Source organism: Struthio camelus, chromosome 14 (genome assembly GCF_040807025.1).
Source record: "Struthio camelus isolate bStrCam1 chromosome 14, bStrCam1.hap1, whole genome shotgun sequence".
Taxonomy (NCBI): domain Eukaryota; kingdom Metazoa; phylum Chordata; class Aves; order Struthioniformes; family Struthionidae; genus Struthio; species Struthio camelus.
In genome coordinates, this window is record NC_090955.1 from 6,165,159 (window position 1) to 6,179,177 (window position 14,019).

The 14,019-nt window shown below is 49.3% G+C and overlaps 1 protein-coding gene across 48 annotated transcripts in view; it reads left to right on the plus strand.

Moving 5' to 3' along the window:
- FOXP1 (forkhead box P1) overlaps positions 1–14,019 on the plus strand; it is a 388,378-nt gene that overhangs the window by 368,521 nt on the left and 5,838 nt on the right. For 47 of the 48 annotated variants that reach the window (XM_068907706.1, XM_068907674.1, XM_068907708.1 and 44 more), the window contains 3 exons: positions 3,988–4,109; positions 6,158–6,227; positions 9,414–9,580. In XM_068907706.1, the coding sequence (XP_068763807.1) occupies positions 3,988–4,109; positions 6,158–6,227; positions 9,414–9,580 (359 nt within the window). The other variant, XM_068907718.1, reaches the window with a different exon arrangement.

The following is a 14,019-nucleotide window of genomic DNA, read 5'->3' on the forward strand; positions in this document are numbered from 1 at the left end:
ACAGACTGTAATCACAACAACCTCTTTCTTCCTAGGATCTATAGATAAGTGGATTTCTTTCCTCAATCAGTTGGCTCTCCACTGCATATACGGATCTGTTATAAGCTTCCTTTTTTTTTTTTTTTTTTAAATAACCCAGAAGTTTACTGAACACAATACATGAGAAGCAAGCCCCACGATAAGAAATCTGTTAAACAGAACTAAAAACTTGATTTTTAGCACCTTGATTTCTTACCATAACTATGTCTGATACTGTTAGATAAAGGGTTTGGGGAATTAATTTTATTTTATATTTTGGGAGCCACTCCTTCCCTTATATGTAGTGCTAGAAGAGCTTCACTACCATCTAAAGCGAGTGCAATTACTAACGAATGAATCAAGGAATAGGATCTCGCGTTGCAGTAAAAATCCAATCTCAGTGCTTTGAGTCTCTCTCAATCTAAGACCTCTGTTGCTCTCAAACAGATGGTGTTCAAGCGACCAGGTAGGATGAGCGTGTCCCGTACCTGCTGTTCCATTGGCTCTTTTTGTTTTGCCTGTCTCATCCTGCATTTAGGATTAATTCCTGTAAAGGATGGACCTAGAAATGCTCCTTGGACGTTAGCTTTCCTTTAGCAGTATGTTTTCCCTTTAAATCACAGTGCAGGGGCAGTTCTGTAAGTTTTCAGCCGTGGTCTATAAGCTCTTATATTCAGGAAGAGTCTCTGTGATTGCTGCTTTGATTCTGAACTTCACTTGGAAAACATGAGCAGCATTTCACTCTGCAGCTTCCTTGTGATGCAGAGAGGAAATTAACTTTCCCTGATTTAAGATGCTTTTAGACCTGCCTGTCTTTCGCCGCTGGAGCGGTTCCAGCAGGACTTTTCAGCAGCCGCAGGTGGGGGTGCTCAAGCAAAAATCCGATTCGATTCCTGCAGCAAGCGGGGAGTAGGTCCTGCAAGGCTCCTTTTAGAAATTAGCTTGGTGCCTCGTGCAAAACCCAGTCTCAGGAGCCACGTGCCCTGCCAGCGTGCTTGCGCGGAGGAGGAGGCGAGCGCTGGCTCTGGAGGCTTTGCAGGAGAGCACGGTGGGGAGACAGCAGAGCCCGCGCGGACACCGGGACCTTGCGCAGGTGTTGGCCTCCCGCTGCTCGCGCACGGGAAGGAAAGCTTCACCCCCAGCTCCAGCACGGCTAGCAAAAGTGACGTCCGCTTGAAGGAGTTCAGGTTTTTCCTGCTCAGGTTTATGCCAGCCTTCAGGAACAGCAGGGATGAAGACGCAGCTCTGGGCTGGCATGGCGTGAAGCCCGCGGGGCTCTGAGCGAGCGCAAGGGGCTGCCTGCAGCATCAGAGTACTCTGAATATATACGTAGGGATTTGCACTCACCCTCAGTTAACGCTCAGCTGTTGTTTGGGTCAGTGTTCCCCAAGTTTAGGGTCAGGGTTTGGTGTGGCAAGCTTCCCTGAGAGGGCTTTCAAAACCGCAGAAAGGCAGGGGAATAAAGACCTGTAAAAAAATGAACCTCTTTCCCAAAATGCAGTACAGCAGAGCCTGAGCAGTTATTAAAATAGCAAACCCTTTCATTTACTACATTCAAGCATGTTCAGGGTAATTTTTCTGCAAAAGTGGCTTGCATACAAATATTTTTAACCAGGTAAATATATAATCTTGCAATAATAGCTCCTAATTTTTCTGTTACGCTGATTGCTGAGGGAGCACTGTGAACTGGTTCTGGCAGGTCAGAGGCAATGTCTGTTGCTTTTATTTTTGGGAGTAATTTGCTGGCACTGCAAAGGCTGCAGGTGTGGCTCTGAAATGTTGAGGTATTGTTCCAATAAAACTGTTAGACAGCAAGAATCTAGAGGCAGGGGGAGCAAAATAATTTTTTCTGTGACAAATTCTGCAAATGAGCGGTCCCGTGGAAGCGCAGAAAGCTAAGGCAACGTTTTCTCAGTGTATTCGGCAAGAGCCTGATCCGTCGTCCCTCCCAGGCGACGGCAAGGCACACGTTGACGTCTGCAGACCGAGAGCAGACCGCAACAGATTTCCCCAGCATTGAAGATACATGGAAGAAGAGCACCGATAGTTCTGCGCAACCACGTGCGTAGAGGCTGTTTACAAACTCGGCGGACTGCCTTTACTGAACTTTGATGTACGCGTTTGATCAACTGCCGTATTAACTAGCAGATCGGCTTTCACTGTGGGAAATAGTGTTGTTATTCTCGCTTTTCGCTCCAGACTTGACAGCGTTCCCGTTTTCGCAGGAAGCTGCCCGACTTGCAGAGACGCGGGCCTGCAGTCCCGCACCGGGTTGCTCTAGCGGGGCCCTCGGCACCCACCGGGAGCTGCTGAGCCAGCTGCTTTTGGCCCCTAAGGTGTGGGGCGTTTTCCTCTGTCTCCAAATCAGGGGTTTTGCCAAAAATGTCACACCTGGTGAAAAGGCAGGAGATGCTTACAACAAGAACAGAAAACCCCAGCACCAAGTAGCAGCAGTGAAAAAGCATCGCGAACAACCACGTTGACTTTCTCCTCGATTTCAGCTCCCCCCCCCCCCCGCCTTGCTCTCGGAGGAAAAGGAAGTGGAAAAGTAGCAAAAGACTCCTGGCCTCTGCCTCGCAGGCGCGCGCGCACCCACGCCGCTGCTGCCTCTTAATTTACATGACAAATGCACTGTGCGTAGCCTTTGTTTGCACGGTGATTTAGACATCCATGATTAGAGCTCCCTTTCACCACCCAGACCTGATGTTCATTAAAAAAAGAAAAAAGAAGAAGACAGGAGGAAAAAAATTGTAGTCTCTTGGTTGCCTAGACCCAGGACCATGTGTTCGGCTGGCATCGCGCCTGCTAACGAGTCAACCAGATTGACTAAAGCGGTGGTGCCAGTGATGATGGATGGAGTTTGCTCGCCTGCATGTTTTCAGCAAATGGCTTCTTCTGCTTCCGCCGTGTACCGAGCCCCTTTCAGCGGTGCTGGGGACGAGCCCCACGTACGAGCCCGGGGGGCTTTGCAGGAGGGCATTCGCTCGGAAACCTGATGAAAGGAGGAAGGGGGGATGCGGCACTGGGCGTGAGGAAGAGCCAGGCTCTGCAGGACATTTCAGGCGGGGCGGACCCATGCAAGACCCATGCATACGGCAGCGCGTAGCGAAGGTGGCTCTTTACGTGGGGCAGAGGCGGAGGTTAGGACACGTGAGATGGATTGGCGGGGTGCATCCCGCCCCGGGGCTGGACTGCATCGGACACGAGGGCGCGCGGCCGCCGGAGCGCCCCCAGCCGAAGGGGGCCTAGAGCAACCGCCAGAGCCGAGCGCCGGGGCTCTGCCGGCGGTGAGCCGCGGGGATGTTATCGCGTTGGTTCCCGGAGCCCTCCTCGTGCTCGTGCTTGGCAGAAGCTCCCTGCAGGCAGCGCAGTAGTCTGCCAGGAATAGGAGCCAACTTCCATAAAAGAGCACGCAGGGGGAAGAGGCGACTCGGAGCGGGGTGCCGCTCGCCCTCCGAGCCCCCCCGGCCGCGCAGGGAAACCGCAGCAGCGCCAGCCCCGGTGCCTCGTTGCCGAATCGAGCCGCCTGCGCTCACCTGAAGTTCTTTCTGTGCTTTCACGACCGCTTTCTTTTCCAGGAGAGGATAAGTTTCTCTGGGCAGAGCGTAAACGCTTGTTTTGAAAGTGCCTCAGCAACGTTCCTCTGTGTTGCGTATGCAAAGTGCTCTACTGTACAAGGTGCATGTGTAAACTGATGGCTGTTCTCGTTCACACTGCGGATAACCGATAAGAATAATAACTTGCATTTCTAATCGCGGGGTTAAGCTTTTGTTTTTATTTTGTCTTTGCAAATTAAGATGTAAAGAGCTGCTGTATGGGGAAAGCAGGCGGGTGCGGGGAGGGGAGGGGGCATGGGCTTAACGTTGCAAAATAAGGACTGTCAAGCTGACTGTGCTGCTGTTCTTGGACGATGATGAGCATTTTCTCATGGAAAGTTTTTGAATGTTTTCTCTTTTATACTTGCTGCAGAATGCAGTGCGTCATAATCTTAGTCTTCACAAGTGTTTTGTGCGAGTAGAAAACGTTAAAGGGGCAGTATGGACAGTGGATGAACTAGAGTTCCAAAAACGAAGGCCACAAAAGATCAGTGGGTATGTCCACCATGTTTGAACTTCTTAGCCTAGCTTGGATCATGCTTACAGTTTAACGTAGAGGCTTTTGGCTGCTAGCTGGTGTTAGACCAACCACAGGTGGTTTCGCATTGTTTCAGTTAAGGGAAACCAAGAAAAACATCTCATCACTACTGTTTGTATGCCCACCAGTACCCTGACCCTGCTTGCTTGGTGTTTGTTGCATCACATGCTAGTAGCTTGTAGGTGGCAATGCATATTAACCCTCACAAACCATTTGCTTATGCTTATTGCATTTTATTTTCTTTTTCCTTTTCCCTGTATTTGATGTCTGTTCTGTCCCCGATCCCGTGTCCCTTTGTTTCCACTTCATCTCCTTTGCTGCTGCTCTTGTCCCAGGGTGCCATTCGCACCAACCTCTCACTGCATAAGTGCTTTATCAGAGTAGAGGATGAGTTTGGGTCCTTTTGGACTGTTGATGATGAAGAGTTTAAACGTGGCCGTCATATTCAACGAGGCCGTCCTCGAAAATACTGCCCTGATGAAAACTTTGGCGAGCTTGTTGCACAGTAAGAGCTTTTACTTGCTTTAATTTTTTTTTTCTGCTGTTGCTTTGCTTTGCATGATTTACCCATCTCATGTAGACTTGCATTTCACGAAATAGTGACATCACCTTTGCTGCTAAAGAAACTAAATTTTTGGTTGTTATGTGTATTTTGTGTGTCCTACTCTGATAATCCAAATGCCTGTAAAATAACTCTACTTTGACATGTCTGTTACAGTATTTGTTTATAGTGCAAAGTAGACCAAAACAATTATCCATGCTAGCGCAGATACGCTGCTGTAGATCTGTCAGGAAGACAGAGATAGGTCAGGAGGGGGTTCAGATAAGTTTTAATTTTGATGTTTTCCTTTGCTTTCAGTTGTATGCCTTGTTTTGCAGCTCTTAATCCAAAAGTGCGATTAGGTGCTTATGAAACAGAAACACGGAATTAAGCAAAAAAATTCTGAAAGCGCAGTGAGACCAGCTGTATAGGCTATAAACAGAAGGCCATCTCGTGTCTACAACAACCACTCTCAAATACTCCTAGGGTTCCCAAAGCAATTTTCTTTGACCTTTACTCGAAGGCCGTCTCTCCAGAACAACCGATCCTTGTTGGTCCCTGTGGGAGGGGGTCAGTTAAGACTCTTCTCACCCTGATTTATTCCCATGTGCAAAAAACAATTTAAAAAGTGCCCAGTGAATGATAAAACTTTCTGGAGATTTTTTTGCATTGGGACGTCTTTCCTAGTTTGTAGTCGAAGCCTTTTTTCCTCCCCAAGCGGGACGGGTGATTTGTAGATGCCCTCTAAAGAGCGAGTGGACACGCTTGGCGTTTATCTTCCTCAAACCCGGCCCCGTGTGGAAACCTGAGATGACTAGAGCAGGGCGTGCAGAATAGCACACGGCCATAATTTTTGTTAAACTGGCCTTGAACGCAGCGCGTGTTGTTGGGCGTGCGGACCTGCCTGCGCGGTCCCTGCTCTCCGCCCAGCCCCAGACCTCCGGGCGGCCGCTCCACGGGACCCTTGGAGATTTGCCTAGCAGGGCTCAGGAAACCAGAAATCTCTCGTCCCGATCCCCATATTCAGTCGCGAGGGATTCTGCTGCCAGCCGCTTGGAGGATGATTTGCCTTATGGAGTACTGAAAACATCCCGTAACGCTTTTGAGCAGAGCCTCCTTACGATGGACCTCTACGTGCTCACTGACTGCTAGCCACGACGAGTATCGGGGAATTTCTCCCGAACGCAGCTCAGATGAGCAGAGATGCCCAGATGCGATGCTGACACAGGGTAGTAGAGCACGTGGCGAGGTAACTTTTAGAGATAACGATACTCCATATTTAGTGAAGGCAAATAAGATAACTGTAAAAATCAGATTGAAAAAAAAAAAAAACAGAGAGAACTTGTGTGAAAAAAAGAAATCTCAGCTCTAGTTTTCTGGTGTGGGAGGAAGCGTTACGTGCTTGAAACGCTCTCGTAGAGGTTGGTTGCATTTAACTCTCCTTTTTATGTTTTTCTTATGCAGTAACCCTTCTCTTATTAAAAACATACAGACCAGCCACACCTACTGCACACCTCTCAATGCTGCTTTACAGGTAAGATTAATGACTGTAGCAAATATGCAACAGAGGCGTGTGTCTTCCCCACTCATTTCAAAATATATTAGCCTTGCTCTAATTAGATATTAAATTTTAATTCCGTTAAACTTTTTTCTTAAGTGCATAAAGCATCATAGTCCCTGGAGGCAAACACATATCAGGCTGCTTCAGCATTAGCTAGATGCTTAGCATTTTGAATATTGTGGCAAAAAAATTAAAAGTTCACTTATTAATATTTATCAGCAGTATCATAATTTCCATCCTCTTATTTCAGAATTTCACTTGAGGCAAAAATACCACAAGTGTAATTACTCTAGCACAGCTATTAATGTGCTGAATGATAGGATACTGTGCCACGTGACCTTCTATTGTTCATGGGTTTAAAGAGAAAGCAGATCGTTTTCCCCCCCTTTCTATTATGGGCTATTTTTGCATATCTTTCCATTGTTGTTAAAAAATAAATGTTGCCATTTCTGTAGAAAAAAATGACAATTTTTGTTGCTTTAAAACGTACGATAATTGTAAGAGAAAAATGCTGGTTTTCATTTTGCCTGTAGAAACACACAAAATGTTGGTGCACAATTAATAACTTGCATCATAAAAGTGTGTGCGTGTATGTGTGTGTGTGTGTGTGTGTGTCTCCAAACCTTTTTTTCATGCGTTACGTATCCAGTTTACTTTTTTCCCCCCACCGCCCACCCCCGGCTTTATACAAATTCCCGAGTCTGTCTCAAAAACCCCAGGTAAAGTCAGCGTTCACTCAGTGGACCGCAGACACCAATGCACCCTTGTGCCCCATGGGTGAATTTGCCGGGTGAATTTGCCCTGCCTGGGGAAGGGGCATCCGGCCTCTTTGATACAGCGCGAATGCTGCCTGGCCGAGCCGCAGCCGTCTGTAGGGAGTTGCTTCTCAAGAAGTTCGCTGCCGGTTACCTTCTGGCTCCTGCATGTTTGCTTGGGCAAGGGCGTTTTGTGGAAGGCTTAGCAGCACTCTTCTGAACGGAGAAACAGGTTATTAGGAGAAAAGCGTCGTTCTGCATTCCTTCTCGTGATTTGCGTTTATGCAGCAACTTCTGAAAAGCCAGTGAAAGCATGTTTAGATGGAGCAACTGTAAATACCGTTCATTAGTAACTTATTTTCCCCCGAGCCCTGTGAAGTGTGATTTTTAAAGACTGCTTTGTCTCCTGAACGGTATTAAGATTACAAGCGCATTTTGCATTCATGAGGCTGAAAGGCAAAAAATGAAACGATCCTGCGTTTCTTCACATTGTTAGCTATGTGACTAATTTCAATTAATATGCTTATCGTATGGAGTTGTCCGTGTTTTATTTCTGAAACACGTGTTGTTGTCGTCATCTCCATCCATTCTCGTCTTCTGTGATAACCTCCAAACCGTTTCCATTTCCCGCTTTCCCTGGAAGTGCCCTCGAACAGCGTTGGTACCAACTGAGCGGGTTGAGAGGAGAACCCGGGCCAGATTTGCTTTGCTTTATATGTCTCCTCTAATAAACGGGGGCAGGAAATAATTCTGCTCGTTGCACCGAGACAAGCCGCCTTTTAGGTTTAGAGTACGCCGGGAGGTTCCCCGATCCCCTGCCCTGGGTAGCGTTTAGGGTCTGGGTGGAAAAATAGAGGAGCGCGCTGGTGTTGCGTGTGGCCGTTGGTGGGATCGTTGATGGTGCGCAAGATAGCGCTTGCACGCTGACCTCGCTTGTGCAATGCGCTTCCCCGCCTGATCCAGCCCAGTTTTGCCTGTCATTGCCCGTTTTTGGCCAAATTAACCAGCCGCGCTCCCCGGGGCGTTTGTGGGCATTTGCAAAGACCCGTTTTTTGCACGTCCCTGCGAACGCGGCAGCCGTCCGTGGGCCGCCGGTGCCTCCAGGGGTGGTTTTTCTCCCGGAGGGGGTGACGGTGCCCCCCCCCCCCCCCCACCCATCGCAGACCCCTCTGACGTCTCCTCCGTCTGTTTTCCCCCGCGGGCAGGGCGAAGACGCGGCGCTCTCCCCGCTCTGTGCGTGGAAGGTACGGGGACGCCGGCTGCCACCAGCGCGCTCCGGCCCCGCCGGCCGGTCCCGGGGCGGGGGTCAGACCTGGACTAGGTCCCAGCTTTGCCCCCCGGTCCTGGGGCTGACGCGATCGCTGGTCACCCTCGGGGGGTGACCTTCGCCAGCATCGTTTTGCCCAGACGGCACTATCTGCCAGGCTGATGCTTGCCAAAAAAAAAAAAAAAAAAAACCCAAAAACCCCCAAAATCCCCCAGATAACTCCTCCTGCCCCAGCTCTACCCGCCTCCCGGTTAGAGCGGCTCTTCGAAGCGCACGGGACGCGTCGGGGCCGGGCGCCGGCAGTTGCGTGCCGGGAGCCGGCCGGTGGGAATAAGAAGGGAAATATTTAACCATTTCTCCTCTTTCTGCCAAGGCTGCCAGTTAGAAAGTTAACCCCAGCGTGCCTGCGCGCGGCAGTTGCTTAAAGCAAGGCAAAAGCCTAAATAAGACGATCAGGCGTGCGAGAGCTGAGGTGTTAATGCCTAAAAGGGCGATGGGTTTGTCAGGATGCGTTAGATTTTGGGTTTCCTCTCCAGTGAGAATTTTCACACGGGCAGGTTCGGTTTTCAGGTGTATCGGTGCACCTGCAGGTGGTGCGGTCGGTGCTCAGGGTGGCTTTGCCCTTGCGTCGCGACGGAAACAAAACTCCCGAGCGTTGCCCTCCTCCTTGGCGCCTGTTCGCTCTGGCCGGAGGGGGTTCTCAGCTGAAGCGAGCTCTGATTTTTTTCCCTCGTTAACCTTTCATTAAAAAAAAAAACCAACACCAAAAAAAAAAAAAAAGAGAGACATTAAAAAAAAAAATAAAACCCCGAAGCCCCAAACATAATTTTGCAAACCGAAAATAGGAAGAACACATTTTATTTTTTCCAGGAGGTGCAATTCCAAATAGGGAGTGGAAAGCTCGGTTCTCTCTCACAAGCCAATACAGCCACGAATGCATCAATCCAGATGTAAATTATGTTGAATTTCCCTTGGTGGAATCAGCGTATTACCTATCAGAAAGCACAATATTAAAAAAAGACAGTAATGGCAAATAACGGAGCATGTTGGAGCATGTTTTGGAATGAGCGACTGTGTTGTGCAACGTATAGAAACGTTAGTCCTGGCTGCTCACAGATTTGTTTGTGTCCTTGGCAGGCTTCAATGGCTGAGAACAGTATACCTCTATACACTACTGCTTCCATGGGAAATCCCACTCTGGGCAATTTAGCCAGCGCGATGAGGGAAGAGCTCAACGGTGCAATGGAGCATACGAACAGTAACGGGAGTGACAGTAGTCCAGGACGTTCCCCTATGCAAGCGATGTAAGTACTGACGCGCGGCTCTGGAGTCCCTTCCTTCGCACTTTGTTCCTCAGGTTCTTCGAGCGAGCAGCGAAAAGCGGCAGTCTCCACCTCGGGACGCGCTTGGTTAGAGCGCAAACGGGCCTTTAACCAACTTGCGCGTAAAACCAGTCGGCTCAACCCAGCCCGACGAGCACGCGGAGCTGTGAAATCGTTCACCCGCCTGCAAACCCTCTGCTTTAAGTCCCGGACCGCAGGGTTACACAACCTCTTGGGCCAACTGCGTTTCTTCGAGAACGTTTTTTTTTTGTCCCTTTCCGCTTCTGTCGCGCCCGGTGGGGCAGAGCTGGGGGAACGGGCTTGTTTCGTTCGGCGGGGTTTTTTTTTTTAAAAAAAAAAAAAAAAAAGAGGGGGGAAAAAAAAAATTACTGGAGGCGCGGCGGTGTCGCCGAGCGTTAATGATGGCACGCGCGAAGGTCTGCATGATTTATAGATTGCTCTTAAAATATCAAAAGGAAAATTAATAGGAGCATTATAGCAACAGACGGCGGTGTAATGAGCGCATATATAACTCGCCGCGTGGAGCCGCGGACGGCACCGGGGCAGCGAGCGCGCGCCGGGAAGGGTAAGGCAGGACGGGTGCGCTGCCCTTGTGGGTGCGTGCGGTATTTTTGGGGTGACGGAGTGAGCTTGCAAAGCTGTAAATCCCCCCCCCCCCCAAAAAAAAAAACAAAAAAAACACCAAATAATTGGTGGCTGGAAAGGAAGCCGGAGTTACTAAGTCTTGCAAGTCTCAGGTTTTACAGACTACGTGGGGCAGCCGGCTACCTGTGCGAGTGCAGGCGTGCGGGAGCCGCGCTGCCTTTCTGCCGGCCGGTCATTACAGCGGGCTGTAAAATTGTTGGCCGCCCGGCCGCAGCCCGCCTCACGCCGTGGAAAGAGGAACTACTTTGTAGTCTTTTCCTTCAAAGTAATTTGGATAAGGGATTTACAAAAGTAAGTCTCAATCCAAAAGTAGAAAAAAACATTAACCTAATACCACTGTAGTAATTAGTTGTGAAACTAATTAGCATTTAGCGGCAAAAAAGTTTCCCACCTGCATAATGTGTTGTCAGAGGGGAGGGGGCACGAAGGACTCTGAAGCTCCGGATACTTTGATATTTCAGCGTTTTAAATCAGTGCACAATGTGCTTTGAAAAATAAGCTTTAAAGATGGCAACATTCATTTTTAATTAATAATTAATTTAAACATTGTCTTTCACCATTTACTTCAAAACACTCAAATAACGTGTTTAGCTTTTCCAGTGATTGTTTGTGCAGTATTAATTATCCTTCCCAAAGCAGCGTTACATGACACGCTTCCAGTCCATCACGGGCGCATTCGTCTTGAGGCAGTTTTAGTCACAATTTGTTATGCTCTGCCCGTGACCGCGGAGGGCCGGAGCGGAGGGACGTGGGCTTTCTCCAGAAACAAGGCTGCTCCCAAGGGTCTCTCCTGGCCTAAGAGACGGGGATGAACGTTTATGAAGTTGCGTTGATCCAAGTAATTATTTTTGTAAGTTCAAAAGCTGGTGCAGTTCACGCACTTCTCGTTTCACCTAAGGTTTCGTTGTCTTTGAAGAGACTGTGAGGAGGGAAAAATAACTAACTTAAAACAGGCTAGGACGTTTTGCAGAACTGTGCATGGCGGTGGCCTGTGTTGCACTTAATAATCATCTCTTCGCACACTGATACCAAGGTGAGGGGCCCAGAGCAAACACCGGGGCGGGAGAAGGGCAGGGGGAAGGGAAGCCTCATTCTCATTACCCACCAGAAAATCCAATTTTCTGTTGTAATATGGAAATGATTGTTTCATTTTCTCAGAGTTGGTAGCATGTGTGTTCTCTGCCGAACGTCTCTTTTTGCTTCGGTAAGGTGTGGCTGGGTGAGGTTGCAGTACCCGCTCCTGAGCTTCCCCGCTCGCGCGGCCTTGCTGCGTAGTCTGAAGGGCTCCGAGGGCGTCACACGATTTACCCTGTTTACTAAATACGACTAAAGAGCCAGCCCCAGCTTCCCAGACGCCTTGCTTTCAGCACGCGTGCTTCGCTAATGACCTTCTTGATTTTGCTCTTCCTCGGAACAGATTTCCTTGTCAGAATGCAAATTATTTTTTAAACAATTTCAGTATATTAGAATAAATCAAGCTTTAAACTTTATTGTAAGGTTTAGAGGACCTTGTTAACATGACAGCTAAGAAGTCTAACACTTTAGCTGAAGTCTTATTACCGCTCATTCGTTTCCTTTTTATGACACATTGAACCGCAGCTAGGGGTTTTTTTTTCCCCCCTCCCTCCCTCCCTCCCTCTCTCTCTCTCTCTCTCTCTCTCTCTCTCTCCTTTTGAAACACTAGAAAGTAGTCGCATAATTACAGCTTGGGGACATAACACTTTCATCCTGATATGCTCCGAAGGTAGCCACAAAGCAAACCGCTCCATGCTGTGTGCACCGCCAGAACACAGTGGCCTTAAACAACAGTCAGCTTTATTAAAAACTCCTCTGTTCCCAGAGTGGACAAACAAAGGAATTACTCAGATGTGAAAAGAAGGGGAATCTGTGCTCAGCAAGGTTATTTATTGTTAACCCCTTCTGGAGTCGTAGGCGTCCGCTGGAAAGGAACGTGCTGAAATCCTGCTATTATAAAAAAGAAATGGGAGCTACTTTGTTTTTGTTTTTGTTTGTTTTTTGGGGTTTTTTTTTGCCTACCCTGGTCGTTACCTTCTAGTAGCGACTAGCTTTTCTTTCCCCAGATTTCAGGATTTTTGGAGGGCGGTAAATAGGGATGCGGAGTTGCTGGAGAGAGGCGAACGTCTCCCTGTTGGCAGCCGTTGCGCAGCGCGGGCGCGAGCGCCGATCCGGTCCGGTTCCCTCCTCGCTTGCAACGGCAGAGTCTGCAAGGGGGGGAGTTGGGGCTTTTATTTATTTATTTATTTATTTTCTTTCATTCTCCCCCCTTGGGGGTTGCATCCCCAGGGGTGACCCACCGCGTTTGGGTGACGCGAGCCCCGCGCTGCAGCACCCAAAGGCGGCAGGCGGGTCTGGATCTGCCCCGGCGGCGATCTCCTCGCAGAGCCGTCCGGCGGTCGGAGGTTGCTTCGGGGAGGCGCGGGCGCTTTCGCAGCGTCCCGGGTCGGGATGAGGGCGGCGGGGACGCCCCGCTCGCCCCTGCCTGCCCGGTGAGCGCTGGGCAGCGAGGGGATATCGGGGAAGGGTCCCAGAGCTGCCTTGGAGGAAGCGCCCCCCTGCCTGCCGATGCTCCCTGAGCAGCGCGTTCTTCTTGGGGCCTGCGAAAACTTTCCATCTGCATTTTCAAAAGCAACAATTCAAAGAGCAAAACGAGCCGGGCAACAACATCAACAGCAGAAAGCCGACAAGCCAGTCTTTTAAATGAAGGCAGCGGTAAAAAAGATGACCGCCGTGAAGAGAGTAGCGCGTGCTTTTTCGGTCTTTTAGGCCTAACCACCCTTTCCCCTTTTTTCTTCTGTTTTTCGTTTCACGTTTTCCCCCAAGTGAGGGCCCCACAGCCTATTCATAATGTAAGTTTTTCAGGTTGCGAATATAATCAGCATCTTTTTGTGTTCGCTCAGGCCGCAAGCCACAAAGTCAGTTCGCACACGCGTACCTTGGAGAGTGCGATTAGCTCATTGGCTTCGGCGCGACTTTTCAGGTGCTTCAGCGGTTAGCCAATTCTTAACCTCTGCTTTTGGACTCTTCTCCTCCCTGTTGTTTCCCCTTTTCAACAACTATGTCAAAAGGTGTATGGATCCTCCTCGGTGACGGCATCCCGTCTCCCCGCTGGTCCTTGGCTGGAAGGGGCAGTTAATACCCAGGTATCGATCCAGCACTTTCCAACTCGAGAAGGTGCGACGTGCCGGGGTTTGAAAGGCATTCACGGCTTACACGAGAAGTGCGCGTAGTCAGCAGCTTAGATGCTTCCCAAACTGATCCAGTCTCCGACTGAAATAAATAAACGGGGTACGACGTAGCTTTATAGGATATACGCTGTACAAGCGAGCGGCTGATCCACGCCGATCGCCTGCAGTAGGCAAGGTTGGTGCACTGGGTACGGAGTACCTTTCCCTATTAGCGGATGTATTCCTCCTGTCTGTCCGTGCAACGGAGTGCAAAAAGTCTTGTCGTTCCTACCTGCACAAAACATGACATGCCGCTATTTTAAATCGTTGGTTTTGAAGCAAAGCTGCGCGAGGAGAGACGAAGTTCTTGCGATGAATGTTTGCCCTTCAGATTAGGTTTTTGCGTAGCCCGCGTGAAAGGGTTAAACCAGACCGCGTGGAGAATAACCAAGACTCTAGGAGGTGTAGACATCAACTCAGTGAGAGACAGAGTGGGACTTGAACTCATTAACACTTTATTTTAAGGGATTGCCTACAACATCAATTATTTAGGAAGCAAACAGGGTCTCC